The sequence below is a fragment of the Strigops habroptila genome, chromosome 2 (genome assembly GCF_004027225.2).
Source record: "Strigops habroptila isolate Jane chromosome 2, bStrHab1.2.pri, whole genome shotgun sequence".
Classification (NCBI taxonomy): domain Eukaryota; kingdom Metazoa; phylum Chordata; class Aves; order Psittaciformes; family Psittacidae; genus Strigops; species Strigops habroptila.
Genome location: NC_044278.2, coordinates 103663290 through 103677158, shown reverse-complemented (window position 1 = coordinate 103677158; position 13869 = coordinate 103663290). Strand labels below are relative to the sequence as shown.

Sequence of the window (13869 nt, the reverse complement as noted above, 5' to 3'; positions counted from 1 at the left end):
CTTAAGGACTGTCAAGGGCAAGAACTTTAATGGCATAAAAGCACTGAGAAATAAAGCAGAAGTTCTGGGCCTTTAGAGCAAAATACTTCACCAGGGTGTCTATCAGCAACAGGCAGGGCTCAAAAGGTTTGCATTGCCTCTCCAAAATAGGACTGCATAAGGAGTTCCATAGCTTAATCTCTAAATATTCTTCCAAAATACATTTCAAAACATCATTTACACTCACTCTTGATGTTTTTTCTGTTGTTACTATCCACATATGCAAATTTGAATAAATAGGATGATGAAAATGCACATGATTAATGATTGAACATCGTACTGGAGGAAACCTTCATTGTAAAACAGAGAGAAAAGCATAGCTCTAAATACTACTAGAGCTCGGATATCATGGCACTTTTTGAGTGGAACTGAGACATTTGTGTTTTCCTTGCAGTGCTGCTATAACATGCCAAAAGAAACTCTCACGTGCAGCATAATCATATTTTAGTGTCCCGAATGAAAAGGTTTCTTACAAGTTTAATAGCAGGTGAGAAATGTTTCCTCACCTCTAAGTCCTTGAATAGCCCTTCATCCCTGGTTCTAAACTGAAAACAAACCTCTGATTCTATGAGACATTAAAACTAATTAAATTAACTGCATTAAAAGTAATTTTCTTCCACATACTTTGCTCCTCAAAATCTTTTTCTCTCTTATTTTTTAACATTTTCAAAATCTGTGCTTTTCCATTTAAACTTCATTTTTTCAAAAAAAGATTATAACTGAGTTCACTTCCTGGTGAAAGTCACCGTCTCACATTTGTGGAATACCTATTTTGAAGAGGCAGGAACTCGAAATGTGGAGTCCGTTTACCTACAGTGTATAGCAAATGTATGTTAATAGCCATTATTTTACTTTTCCACTTGAGCAAATTATAATAACAATACTCAAGACAAGTCTGTCAGCCTGGGGACATGTTTTCAGTTACCTTCAGAAAGAGCAAATAGATTGTTAGCCTCTTGATCTTGCAGCTATGGTAGCCTTTTTCCATTAAAACTTTCCAGAGTTCCTGCCAAAAACAATTGTGCGGCTGAAGGTGACAGAGTTTATCCCCTTTTACTTGGGCAATAGAAATTTTAGCCACAGTCAGGGAAACAAAACATTGAGTTTATTACTTTTCTATGTACTGCTAAGATACCAGTATATCCTCAACAACACTAGGAATAGTGAAAAGGTGAAAGGGACCATGCATCTCTTTAGCAATTGTCTTTGTGAATATTGCATTTTCTAACCTGCCTTATACCACATCAGTAATTAAACTGCAAGTGGACCATTTGTAGTATCTGGTATATTCAATGAGGAAACAGTCTAGGATGGACAGACTATTAGCTTACCAAATTTCCAGTTCCTTTTGTAATCGTAGAGTCATGCCTCGAGCAACTTCATGAAACGTCAAAGTTTTCCAACAAAACCCAAAAGCTTTCTTAGCAAATGAAAGAAATTCTGTATTTCTGTTATGATCCTTGACCATCTAGGTTTAGTTCTCAGACAGGCTGAGGGGTTGCTTCATAGCGGGGTCTTCTGTGAGCCACCCTGCTGGATATAAATATTTACTGCAGTACTGGTATCGTCTTCGGTGTACGATGGCATGGACTATTAGTCTATCCTGTCTTAACAGGCATATAATCAGCTCCTTGCAAGAGTAAATCTATGGCATGTGATGGGATTATTCACATGTTTAGAGTTAGATGCATGCCAAAGTGTTTTGCTCCATCAGAGTCATGTATATTTCCTCTCTTTGCATAGGAACATAGTGGGTAACTCTGTGTGTAGTGAGATTTCAAATGTCCTGTTTTAAGCACTGGATCCTTTTTCCAGGTACTTTCAAACTACAAAGGGCCAGTTTAATGATGTTTTATCAAAGCAGGGTTCTTGAATAGATAATATCCTTACACCAGTACATTCACTCCATAAGAAAAGTCAACCAGACCATTCAGAAGAAATAACAACGGACATGGCATGTTACTGGAATGAAGAATTTAGGACTGGGAGAGACAAGAAAATGAAAATATTTGCTCAGTTTGAAAGTTTTGGAGCCTGGTGTAAACCCTTTTCCATCCAGTCCCAGCAATCTTTAACAGAGGTGCTGCAAAATGGACTTTTTTCACCACCTGTGCTTGCTGTAGATGTCCAAATTTCCTATAGTTACAATGTAGCAATGCCAAAGAAGATATTGCTGTTCTTCAGAAACATTAGGAAAAGTCATTGTCATAGCATCTGAAGCTGTGTACTCAAGTCCTCTTCTTACCCGTGTGCTGCCCATGCCCAAGTGATTGCTGGCATGCTGATGGAGGTTAGCTCCCCACATAGCTGTCAGCAGATATCCTTATGTGATCACTTCCTGACCTGTCTCCATCAGAATTATTTGAATTACTCAAACTGCTTACTCCAGCTCATTTTACTGGAAATGGGCTAGGGAGTGTTCACACAAGCAACAACAAGCATGTGGTGGTGAAAATCCCTTTAGCCAATAGAGATGTTCAAGGAAGAGCACTTGACTACAACCTAAAGTACTAATCCAAAGTAATACTTGTAAATGCTTTTATCCTTAATGGCCAGCATTGTCTTTATCCAGGAATTTTTACTATACTTATCACCACAGTACCCAAGTCCCGCCCAAGCACTGAGATCCTCTCTTGTGCCAGCTTTCCTCTGGGTATCCTGCCCATCCACCATGCCTGCTCCTCGTGTTGTGCCACTGTGAGCAAGACCCACATGGCCAACAGTAAATACCTCTGCAGGAATGCTTTGCAAATTAACTAGGATGGGAGCTTCAGGGTACAAGCTGCATTTGTATTAGGAGGAACATAAGCATTATGTATTATAACATGTATAAAATTCATGCTTTGTGAACTGGGTGTGTGCTAACAGCCCAGGTGTTAAAAAGCTTGTCTCTGTAAAAGAATGAAGTTCTGAGCTCTAAAGAATACGGAGTTTCCTGCATCAAGTTAGATTTCCTCTAGTGTATTTTATGTGACAATTCCATTAAAAGAATAGCAATAAGAGTGTCTTTGCCTCCATTGACTGATTATCAGGGAAGAGAATGAAAGGAAAAAAACCCCATATATGAAATATGTCAGTCAAGTCAGACACCACTAAGAGATATGCAAATGCTATCTTTTCATAGGAAGCACTGCAAATTATATAAAAAAGAACAAAATTATAGCTAAGACATCCTTCTTAGCACAAAATAATTTCTTTCAAATCATTGCTCTTCTTTATCCTATGATACTATGCTAAATTACCAGCTCCCAGAAATATCTTTGCCAATTGTAATATCCATTTCTCCCTTATTTTAATTTCTTTCTTAGATATTAATGCATCCATAGTCCCATAACCTTTTTACTAGGAAGAGTCCTTTACTCCTGTTGATATCTGAAGGGAACAACACTGAGATACGAAGTTTCACGAGCTCCTTTAAAAGTTCCCTGTGTCATTTTAGTTTACTGTCGCCTTTTAGTTTGTATTTTAGTAAAAGCAAATGACCTCAGTAAAAACTACCTTACCTCCCAGCATTGACTCTTCCTGGGTTTGGATTCAAACTCTATTCAGAACAGCATAGAGCATCTTTCTTAGTGTCACAGCTTGTTTCCCAGCTCATCGCATTAATAGTTGTGACAGGATATATGACCTCCTCATAATACTTCTGTATTGGCCTTTTAACAGAGCAATAAGCTCGTCCACTAACAAAGAGGATTAGAACAAGATGGCTCTCTCTCTTTTCAGAGAAGTAATTAAAAAAGGTTCAGACTCTTCCTCATTTCAAAGCATGTATCAGCATCAAACTGGATTTTGAGACTGCTTGGCTGCAAAAACAAGAGAACTGGCTACCCTCAATTTGGAGAAGGCAGAGGTTGTCAGTGACTTCTTTGCCTCAGTCTTCACCAGCAAGTGCTCTAGCACTTGGTAGGCAGATGCAGGGACTGTGAGAATGAAGACCTTAGGCACACTGGAGGAGAGGATCAACATCAAGATCATCTTAGGAACCTGAATGTACACAAGTCCATAGGACCTGATGAAATCCATCCACGGGTCCTGAGGGAGCTGGCGAATGAAGTTGCTAAGCCACTGTCCATCACATCTGAAAAATCATGGCAGTCACGTGAAGTTCCTGGTGACTGGAAAAAAGGAAATATAACCCCATTTTCAAGAAGGGGAATATGGAAGACCCAGGGAACTACAGACCAGTCACCTCTCACCTCTGTGCCTGGCAGGATCATGGAGCAGATTCTCCTGGAAAGCATGCTAAGGCACATGAAAAACAATGAGGTGGTTGTTGGTGGTGACAGCCAACATGGCTTCACTAAGGACAAATCATGCCTGACCAGTTTGGTGGCCTTCTATGGTGGGGCTACAGAACTGATGGATGGGGGCAAAGCAGTTGACATCATTTACCTGGACTTGTGCAAAGCATTTGACACTGTCCCACATGACATCCTTGTCTCTAAATTGGAGAGACATCAATTTGATAGATGGACCACTCAGTGGATAAAGAATTGGCTGGATGGCTGCATGCAAAGCTGCGTGGAGACCTCATAGCAGCCTTCCAGTATCTGAAGGGGGCCTATAAGGATGCTGGGGAGGGACTCTTCTTTAGGGATTGTAGTGATAGGACAAGTGGTGATGGGTTTAAACTGAAACAGGGGAAGTTCAGGTTAGATATAAAGAAGAAGTTCTTTACTGTGAGGGTGGTGAGGCACTGGAATGGGTTGCCCAAAGAAGTGGTAAATGCTTCATCCCTGGCAGTGTTCAAGGCCAGGTTGGACAGAGCCTTGGGTGACATGGTCTAGTGCGAGGTGCCCCTGCCCATAGCAGGGGAGTTGGAACTAGATGATCTTAAGGTCCTTTCCAACCTCAACTGTTCTATGATTCTATGGTATTTTGCAGTATCTGACATGAGTGCTTTATTTTCCAAGCTGTTAAGGATTTAGAGCATTACAGGAAGGTAACTAATAAATCCTACGGCTCTATAAGTATACCATACACTTCTTCCTGTAATAAGAAGCTTGAATTAATTTTTCGTGTTTATTGAAGAGCATTAACGAATATGACTCTTTACAACATTTCCAGGAAAGGTGGAACAGAACAACAAAATGTCCATTCTCTGTAAACAGACATTGGCTCATAAATAGTTTCAGCAAAGAGAACAGTTTGTCCATTCTTCTCCTGAGAAGCGGGCCAGAATTGCCATTGCTACCTAATCCCTACAGCTCAGCCCAACTGCCTTGCATCACAAAATGTATCTGAAAACTCACACTGTACCAAGCAGACTGATTGCTCTGGAGCTGGAAAATCAACAGAGGAAGCTACACTCTGGGAACTAGCCGGGACTTCTGGACATTATGAAGCCCGTGTGCAGGAAAGGATGAGGACAAAGAGCAGGACAACTTCAAGAAGCTTCAGAAACCTCAGAAAAAATGAAATTGCATTTGTAAAATGTACCTAGGTGGAGGATCATTTCAACTACTCAAGCCAGGCAGACCTATGAATACTGTGACAGACATTTGACCCAGCTGTGGGGACACAAAACTTCATGGATCTTGTACAGCTTCCCCTTATACAGTAGTAGCTTCTAAGGATACATTTGTTCTAGTACAGCAAACAGTGGCAGAGTTAGGTCTCTTGCTGTGAAGGTAAGTGGCATGGTTTGACCATATCCACATTATTAAGCTTTCCCAGCTTCCCAAACGAGTTTCATCCGCATGGTCTGGGTGCAGAGCAAGTGCTGGCTGGTCTGCTCCTGACCCATGCTGGGGAGCATCCTAACAAGCTGGCAATAAAGACAACTGTGACCCTGTGCATAAGACCATGACCTCTCCCTGCTTAAGTCTAATACAGACATAGCCGGTGTGCTAGCCTGAGGTTCTGTGGTTAGTTTCATTTACTTCACTGGAATTACCCAGGCAAATAAACCCATATAAAGACATAAAAGTTTTTACGATTATGACCTGTGTGCATCTTATAAACTGATGATAGATTATAAGCAGTTAGCTTCTAGTGTCTCACAGTGTGTGGAAAACATTGTGCTCTTTGGGTTTTGTCAATCATCGTGCAGCTTGCAGAGTTTTTGTGTCTAGTAGTTTTTATTCGTCATTTGAAGTTGGGAGTGAATTAAAAGGAGTTAGGAGGAGGAAAAAAATCCTTGCTGAAGAAAACTTAAATGGAAAAAATCATGTGAAAAGAAAGAGATAAAGGATATCTAAACAGAGATGTAAGAGAAGAGAAAAAACATCTGGGAGGCTGACTATTCAGGGACTTCAATTCACTTTAAATTGCCAGGCAATCAATCACACTGCATAAAATTCATGAGGTTGGTAATTCCTTTCTATATAACCACCCAACAGCATATTTCATTAGTACAGTGTCAGTACCCACCCCAACTGTTCTCTGATTCATTCCATAGCCTAGCTGAAATGTGATATCTGACTTCAACTTGGACAAGCGCTGCAAAAAGCTATTCAACCATTTTCACTTACACATAAGCAGGTTAAAAGATTGTGTTGTGTTCTGTTTCTACAGCTCCTGTACCAAATTAGTTTGCTATGACCATTATTCTAATACTTGTACTATGGTTGCACTTAGAAATTCCTATCCAGATTGGGCTCAATGGTGTTAGTGAACAAACAGAAGGCAAGAGACAGCCCCCAAACCATAAAAAGCTTAAAAGTCAACAACGTGTGCCAAGCAAAGGGAAGAAGAGACTTGAAAAGGAGTACCCAACTTTAAAGAACAAGAAATAACTTCCCTGCCATTCACAAACAAAATCAATTCCAACGTCTAGGTCCCAGACCTAGCTAGTTGTGCAGCCATGGAATTAGTCTAAACAATGATATTGATATTAGGGACTTGTGCAGAAAGCGCATTTCAGACTGTGCTTTATAGAAAAACCAAATTTGAGAGTTATGGTTAGGAATTAGGGAAGATAATAATACCTGAGTGGCAAAAATCATGCACATGCTGTACAACTTCTCCCCACAGTTGAGCCCTGTCATGTCAATGCTGGTTGTGCTTCCCTGCACTGCACCTCTACTGCAGACAGCATCTCACCTCCCTGCTGAGCTGCGAGCTGTGGCACAGGAGAGGTAGCACTATAAATCACTGTAAAGCAGAATATACTCCATATTCCCTCGATCCCTCCATACACAGGCACACTGAATCCTCAGCACTGAAGCAGTGGGTGAGAGCTGGGTCCAGTGAGGGTGAAGCAGGGAACCTGAGCCATGCTCTGCCTCTCCCCACAGCACTGTGCACGTGAGGATGGGAAGCACAGGGGTCCCAGCACTGCTGTCAGACTCCCTTCTGGATCCCTGGTAATAGAGGGGAAGGGAGTGAGAGAAAACACCAAAAGGAAGCGCTGCCAGATGGTTTATGGTACAAATCTCCCCGTTTTCATCTTCCAGACCTACAGTGCTGCTGGGAATGGAGGGGGCAGGGAAGAAGATGAAGCTGTGGGTTGGATACTCACCCAGGAGAGGCTGGAAACCACTGATGCAATGAATTCTTCTTGGTAACAAAACATAAAAAAAAAATAAAATATTATCTTCAGAAATCACTAAGCAAATAAATTTTGAATAGAGAAGAAATACAGTAAATCCACAGACAATTAACAGTAAGGGAAAAACCTTTGTCAGATTTTTTTTCTCATCAATCATGTGCCTGGGTTTATTCAATACAGGCACTTCTGCAAATAGTATTTACTAATTATCTTCAGTCAGCAAGATCAATCACACAGCCTTTGTTTTTTTCTGAGCCTGGCTCTGCAAATTCTTTTAATCTGCAAGTAATTGGAGAAATCTTAATTTTGTGTTATTAAAGCAAGCCTTATGTCCCTGTCCTTTATAATTCTTTGACTATGAGGGTTGATGCTTCCCATCAGAGGAATAAATTCAATTCAAAATTTGCACGATTTGCTGTTGTCACATTTCATTTCGTGACAGAAATGAGAAAAGTGAGTGTGCCCATTTGAAAGAAAGCTGAAAAATTAAGGTTATAGAGAAAGCAGGGGTCTATGCATTAAGTTATACTTTCTTCCTTTTAAGGTAGGTCTTCATACCCATTGAAGTGAGAAACAGGCTACTTTACCACCTAGATAGGGATGGTTGTGTAGTTGTGAACACACAAATGCAGTGTTATGTCTCAGTTTTGTGTATTTTCCAAAAAGGGAATCTGCAGCAGCACAGGCTCCCTCTCACTGTGCTCTGCATCAGTTGTGTGCTGGCCCCAGAGCAAAGGAGCTACCACTGCTCCTGCCTCCAGCCTTCATCAAGTTGAAGTCTGAAGTCCTGCCTGCAATAAGAGAGCATGCAAACACAGGGATAAATTATTACACAGATTTTTCTCCCGAAAAATGCATTTTGCAAAAAAAGCTGAAAGGCTTCACATTGCTTCAGCTAAAGCCCCAAAGAGGAAGGTTTTAAAATCCCAGGCAGCAGCTCTGGTGCAAAGAAGCCAGTTTACCTGGTGGCAGGTCAGTCTGGGCCAAACCACTGCTGGTGAGTGAGGTTGGAGATGTCACATCCCACTCACCAGGCAAGTGACCTCATGGGACTCCTCAGCTATGCTTGTCTGTATCTCAAGAGCTATGGGAAGCTCTTATGCCCATTTGCTGCCATCGGAGCCACCGTTTCTATCAAGCTGAACAAAATATTTGTTGAGGCAGATGTACCAGGCTGTCACACTCTGTATTTCCTCACAGTTTGTCATCCAAGCAGCTGTGGAGTGCTTTGTTTGTGGGTTAAAATCAGGAGATGTACACTTGAGTGCCACGGCTTTTTAAAACACTATTTCTGTTTCCAGGGAGGTAAACAAGAAACAGTCTTTTCAGTGTCTCTGCTTGTTGCAACTGGTGTGAGTGACACGCAGCAAAAGCCTGGGCTAGCACCTGGCAAATACAGAAATCACTTTTCAGATCTGAAGAGACCAAAATGTTTACTGCTCTTTTTTTATGAGTAAATAACAGAATCAAGAGGTTGATAAGTGATTTCTGAAGGAGGCATGCAACATTCCTGAAAGTGCCACAGCTGTGTTTCATTGTCATTTTTCTTCTAGCCAAATGGTTTATGTATTAAAAAACCACCACAGCTACACTGATCACTCATTTGCCAATGTAATGCACTGACCAAGCTCCTTTCTTGAGGTGTGCTTCATCCTTTCAGCACCACCAATAAACCCGACTATGGCCTTACTGTATTTGCCCATAGAAATCTTCCCAATCCATTTTTAACTGTCTCAGAGAGTTCCAGAACCACTCGGACGTCCTTCCTCATATAGGACTATGCTTTAGGCTTCAGTGAATGGTCCCTTCTACCGGCAAATTTGTTCACGTATGCCTTGCATAGTTACAATCATCCTGCAGTGGGAAAATTTCTTATTTTATGGAAAATCTTATGCGTTCATCTGGGATCAGAAACTGAACTCTCTTTCAAAAATGTAACATAGACGAGGAATGCAGTCCTCTACAGCATACAGCAGTGTCAGAAAAGCATTAACTTCAAACGACATCTGTCTGCTTAGTACTCAATACCACTTCCCACAGCATTCTTGGAACTCGCAGGCAGGCTCAATACAATGCTGCCCTGCTTCGCTGAGACATAGAGGCTGGCAGGAATGCACCTCAAATGGATGTCCTTGGATCCTGGCAGCCATAGGACTGTGCCGGTTCAGAGTCCAGTGCTGGCTACAAAGCCCACCCTAAGCAGGGCAGCAGCTTCTCACTGAGCAGTTTGCTGGCACAGCAACCCAAGCAGCAGTAACCAAGCTCACTCTTTTATGCTGCTTTGGGGTCAGGGCTATTTGCACTAGTTAGAGTCACAGGAGCCCCTGCAATGTATATATGCATTTTGGGGCTGGCACTGTCCAAAGTCAGTGGGTGTTATTCCTCCCTTCGATATAAATCCGTGGGGAACCACCTCTGAGCCTGAGGTTTAGAGTAATAAGTCATCCCTCTTAAGATGTAGTTGTCTCTTCAAAAATGATTTTGACTTTCTGACTCAACGTTTTCTTGGATGATTCTGACTCAGAGCAGTGGAAGTATGAAATGTTTCTGCTAAAATGCATTTTTTTTTCCCCCTGAGGATAAGATGGAATGTCCTGTCCCACAAAAACCTATTCTTTTTCTTGAACAACTGATAAATGTTCAGAGGAACGATCTGACTGAACACCCTGGAAACTGAAGTAATTGGGTTTTCTGTATCAGCGGAGCTGCTAGCATCACACTAGAAGGGGTTTCAATAGTCAAGTGATAGCTTACAGCTAAATATGACTTGATTAGATATATAATCTGGTCCAGATGAAGCTGAGACCTCTCCTACTGTTTTACTTGTGCAATTCCTACATGCAGACATTGGATCACTGATTCTGTGTTCTGATGCAAAAATGTACAATAAAGACACAGCTTATAAAGAATCAGTTATTGAGGACAGGTGTTAACATCGATATTATGGACTGATTTTCAGCAATGACTTGGAAGGCATAACTTATGCAGATGAATGAGTCTCTAAGCACTGTCACAATTCCAGAAGGGATCTAACTCACCCACCCTGCTTGGCACAATGGAAATATTTATGGAAGATGTAGAGACGCAGCACAGCCCAGTTGTTAGGAAGTGGTCCAGGAAGTCACTCTCATTGCTTCACATGAGGATGTACAACCATCTAGCTCTGGTCTGGTTAGTCTGAGTAAAAAATCTCAGGGTCAAAGATTGCCACTTAGCACCACCTACTCACAGGGAAAGGTACAGATTGGGGTGAGTTAATGTGCAAAATTGTACCATAAGTTAGCTTCTGATGTACTAAAATGTTCTAGTGTAAACAAAGGTCTTCCAGGGATTCTGTCAAGGGCTATGTAGAGGCTATTTCTAATGCAATAATCAGTAGCGGAGATGTGTAGTTTGGCATTCCTGAAACCTGGTGCTTGAATATGTCTCCAAAGCTTGTGTAGCTGGAAGTTCAGGCCTGGTTCAAAAAGGAATAGCACTTTTTAATTGCCCTGTGTAGAGTTGTTTAAGGTCCTTTTCCTTGCCTCCCACATAATATATTCCTTCTTACTATGTGCAGATCCTGCTTGGATGGAGACAATAAAACCAAACAAACCATGAAATCTTGTTGAGTTCACAAACATCTTTCCAGTATTATCCTGAAATTTCTGAGACATAATCACAGAACTGCTGCTCAGACACTGCAGGAATATATCTCTGGAGTAAAAATACTGAAAGTACGTCTCCTGCATCTCATAAGTACCGAACACAGATTAGACATTGCCTTGGAAATCAGAATGCGTGAGTCAAACTCTGTCTTTGTATGCAATGCTGCAGTCAAAGAACTCATGGCAACACAAAGAAGTGAACAAGATTTTCAATCAAGTTTAAAGTGTGCATTATTTATTAGAAAATTAAAAATAGTAATTCAGTAATCAATAGCTATGTTAATTTCTGCTATTTATGTGAATGAATGAGTGAAGACCTTACACAGTCTTAATTCTACTGGTGTAAATAACTGACTCTCAATGGTGAAAAAAATGCCTTTTACATGAATGTGAATTTGACAGAAGACCTGAGGATGCTCCAACCTTCCTAATGGCACTGCCTGGAATAGCGTACGCACTCCAAGTGACATGCCATACCCACTTAGTTGTGCTGTCCTATTTCCCCTTCCCCATGTGCTCTCCATACTGAAGTTCCTGTGGTTTTAAACTTCGATTTAATGCAGTTTATAGCTCAGAATAGCTGAACTAGAGCAAGAGAAAGATTTAGTTAGTTCAATAACATGTCTATGGCCAAAAGTGAATGTCTAGCAAATAGTATAAAATCACCCAACAAGCGCATGGTTGTACTTCATCGGAACACCTCCCAGACTTCAGATGGGTTTATTCATAATGGATTGAGTGGACTCTGTAGTAGTCCGTTACCCGTCATTACCAAACACTTAAAATCAAGAAGCAGTCCAAGATTTTAAATGGATCTTCACACTCCTCCAACAAAAGCACCTGAACACACCAGATGATTACTTACCTAATTATATTACAATGGAGGAGATAGGACACAAGTGATTAAGCTCCAAAGTGCTTTTAAACACAATACAGTTAACATGTCATTCCAATAAATGTTTGGCTGACTAGAATATTTCAAAGCAGAGGACACAGTCTTCTGGTGTTGTGGATCACAGGCTTGCTTTGATGTCCCACAGCTATTCTTACAGGGCAGCTCAGAAATTGTTCCATTTTAATCCATTCTGATTAATGCTACAAAATGAGTTTTCCTGACACGGGTAATTTTGCTCTGCTGGGGAGTGATTGAAGAGGATGGGCTTTCATCCCAGCACAGCAAATCACTGGCAGTCTGCTACAACAAAGAGTTAACCATCTTCTACAGCAAATGAGATGAAACTTTAACTTGTTTTCTTTTAATTAACCCCTCACTAGATAGCTCCAGGTCCTCCTGGCACCCCTCAGCTCTGAGACAATAGCAGCGCTCGCAGCTAGGGCAGGATTTTGGAGCACTCAAGTTTCCTGGGAGTAGCCATGCTCTGTGTGAGCCAGGTCATGTTTTTCTCACGCTGTCTGAAAACGCTTTTGGAGAGACTGATTGTGAGCACACGGCAGGTCTAGGTATCTGAAGCCATTGAGACAGAATCAGCATGCTGATGAGTCAGGATGACCAGCAAAGATAACATATCAGCAACCCACACGACTCCTCTGTTCATAATGAATTCCTTCCTCTGGGTTTACTTTCCACTGATTACATGCTTGGTTTTCTGAGTTTAGCATTACTGCCTTAGGACTCTCGACTCTATTTAGTTTGTATCCCTTTGTGGGCTTGGTTGCTCTTTTCCACGCTCTTAGACTGCGGGGCAAACCACAAGTCTTATGAATGAGCCTTTAATACACAAAGCTGCCATGTCGGAATCTTCATACACAACCACACATTGCAGTGGTGCCAGGAATTGGATCTGGAGAGGAGACAATGGTCGGGACTCCAGCACATGCCGCTCCTGGGTAGATGTTATACACATGGGGTGACTGTACACATCCAGAGCCTTCTGTGCACGTTATAGGGAGGAGGTTAATGCAAACAGTGGAAGTGCTTCTTGGTGGAGACAGATACCAGCCCATATCAAACAAAAATGCAGGAGAGATTTTCAGGAAGGAAGCGAAGCTAGATACTGGAGTACAGTTTGTGTGCTCCTAGAAAATTAACTAAAAGTATGACAAATATGCCTATACGGATTTCAACTCATAGAAGGACATATGTTCTTCTGTAAGTAGGCAAAGTGTGCCAGTATCATGTCTGGTTAGTTCTGCTATTTAGTGCAGTGAAGGGACTGAGCAGGCAGTCTGTTTGGACATGTGCTACCACAAATGAATAAATCAGGTTTTGGACAAAATTTGTCATTAGTTTATAGTGGTGCAAACTTATCTTCCTCTCTCGCTGAAGTGGCACTGATAAAAACAAATGCACAAATGAGAGGATAATATAGATCTTGTTCAGATACGAAAATGTACAGTTCATAATGCATAAGGAGAAGATATTCAGCTAATGTAATGAATTCTTCCCACAAAATAGATCTAAACCAGGTGTCTGAATCTGCTTCTGGAGGTGCATTTCTCTTCCTATTGACTAGAAGGAGAACCTAGAAGATCAGCTTATACTATATGTCTAATTCATTTCAGAGCTCTACATTTTGGTGAGATCCCTCCCAGTGAGCATAATACAAAGTCCAGTTAGGTCAATGTTAATTTTCCCTGGGCTCTACAACATCCAATAGAAACCATCATAACAACTAAAATCTTATTCTCACTTGTAAAGTGTGGGCTTTCAGAGAATCAATGTGAAATTAT

General features: G+C 41.2%; 1 protein-coding gene across 3 annotated transcripts in view; it reads right to left on the bottom strand.

Moving 5' to 3' along the window:
* Nucleotides 1–7576, bottom strand: part of SPATA13 (spermatogenesis associated 13) — a 116442-nt gene extending 108866 nt beyond the window's left edge. For all 3 annotated transcript variants that reach the window (XM_030476858.1, XM_030476863.1, XM_030476864.1), the window contains exon 1: nucleotides 7502–7576. In XM_030476858.1, the coding sequence (XP_030332718.1) occupies nucleotides 7502–7555 (54 nt within the window). In that variant the 5' untranslated portion in view covers nucleotides 7556–7576. The remainder of the gene's footprint in view (nucleotides 1–7501) is intronic.
* Nucleotides 7577–13869: the final 6293 nt, after the last annotated feature.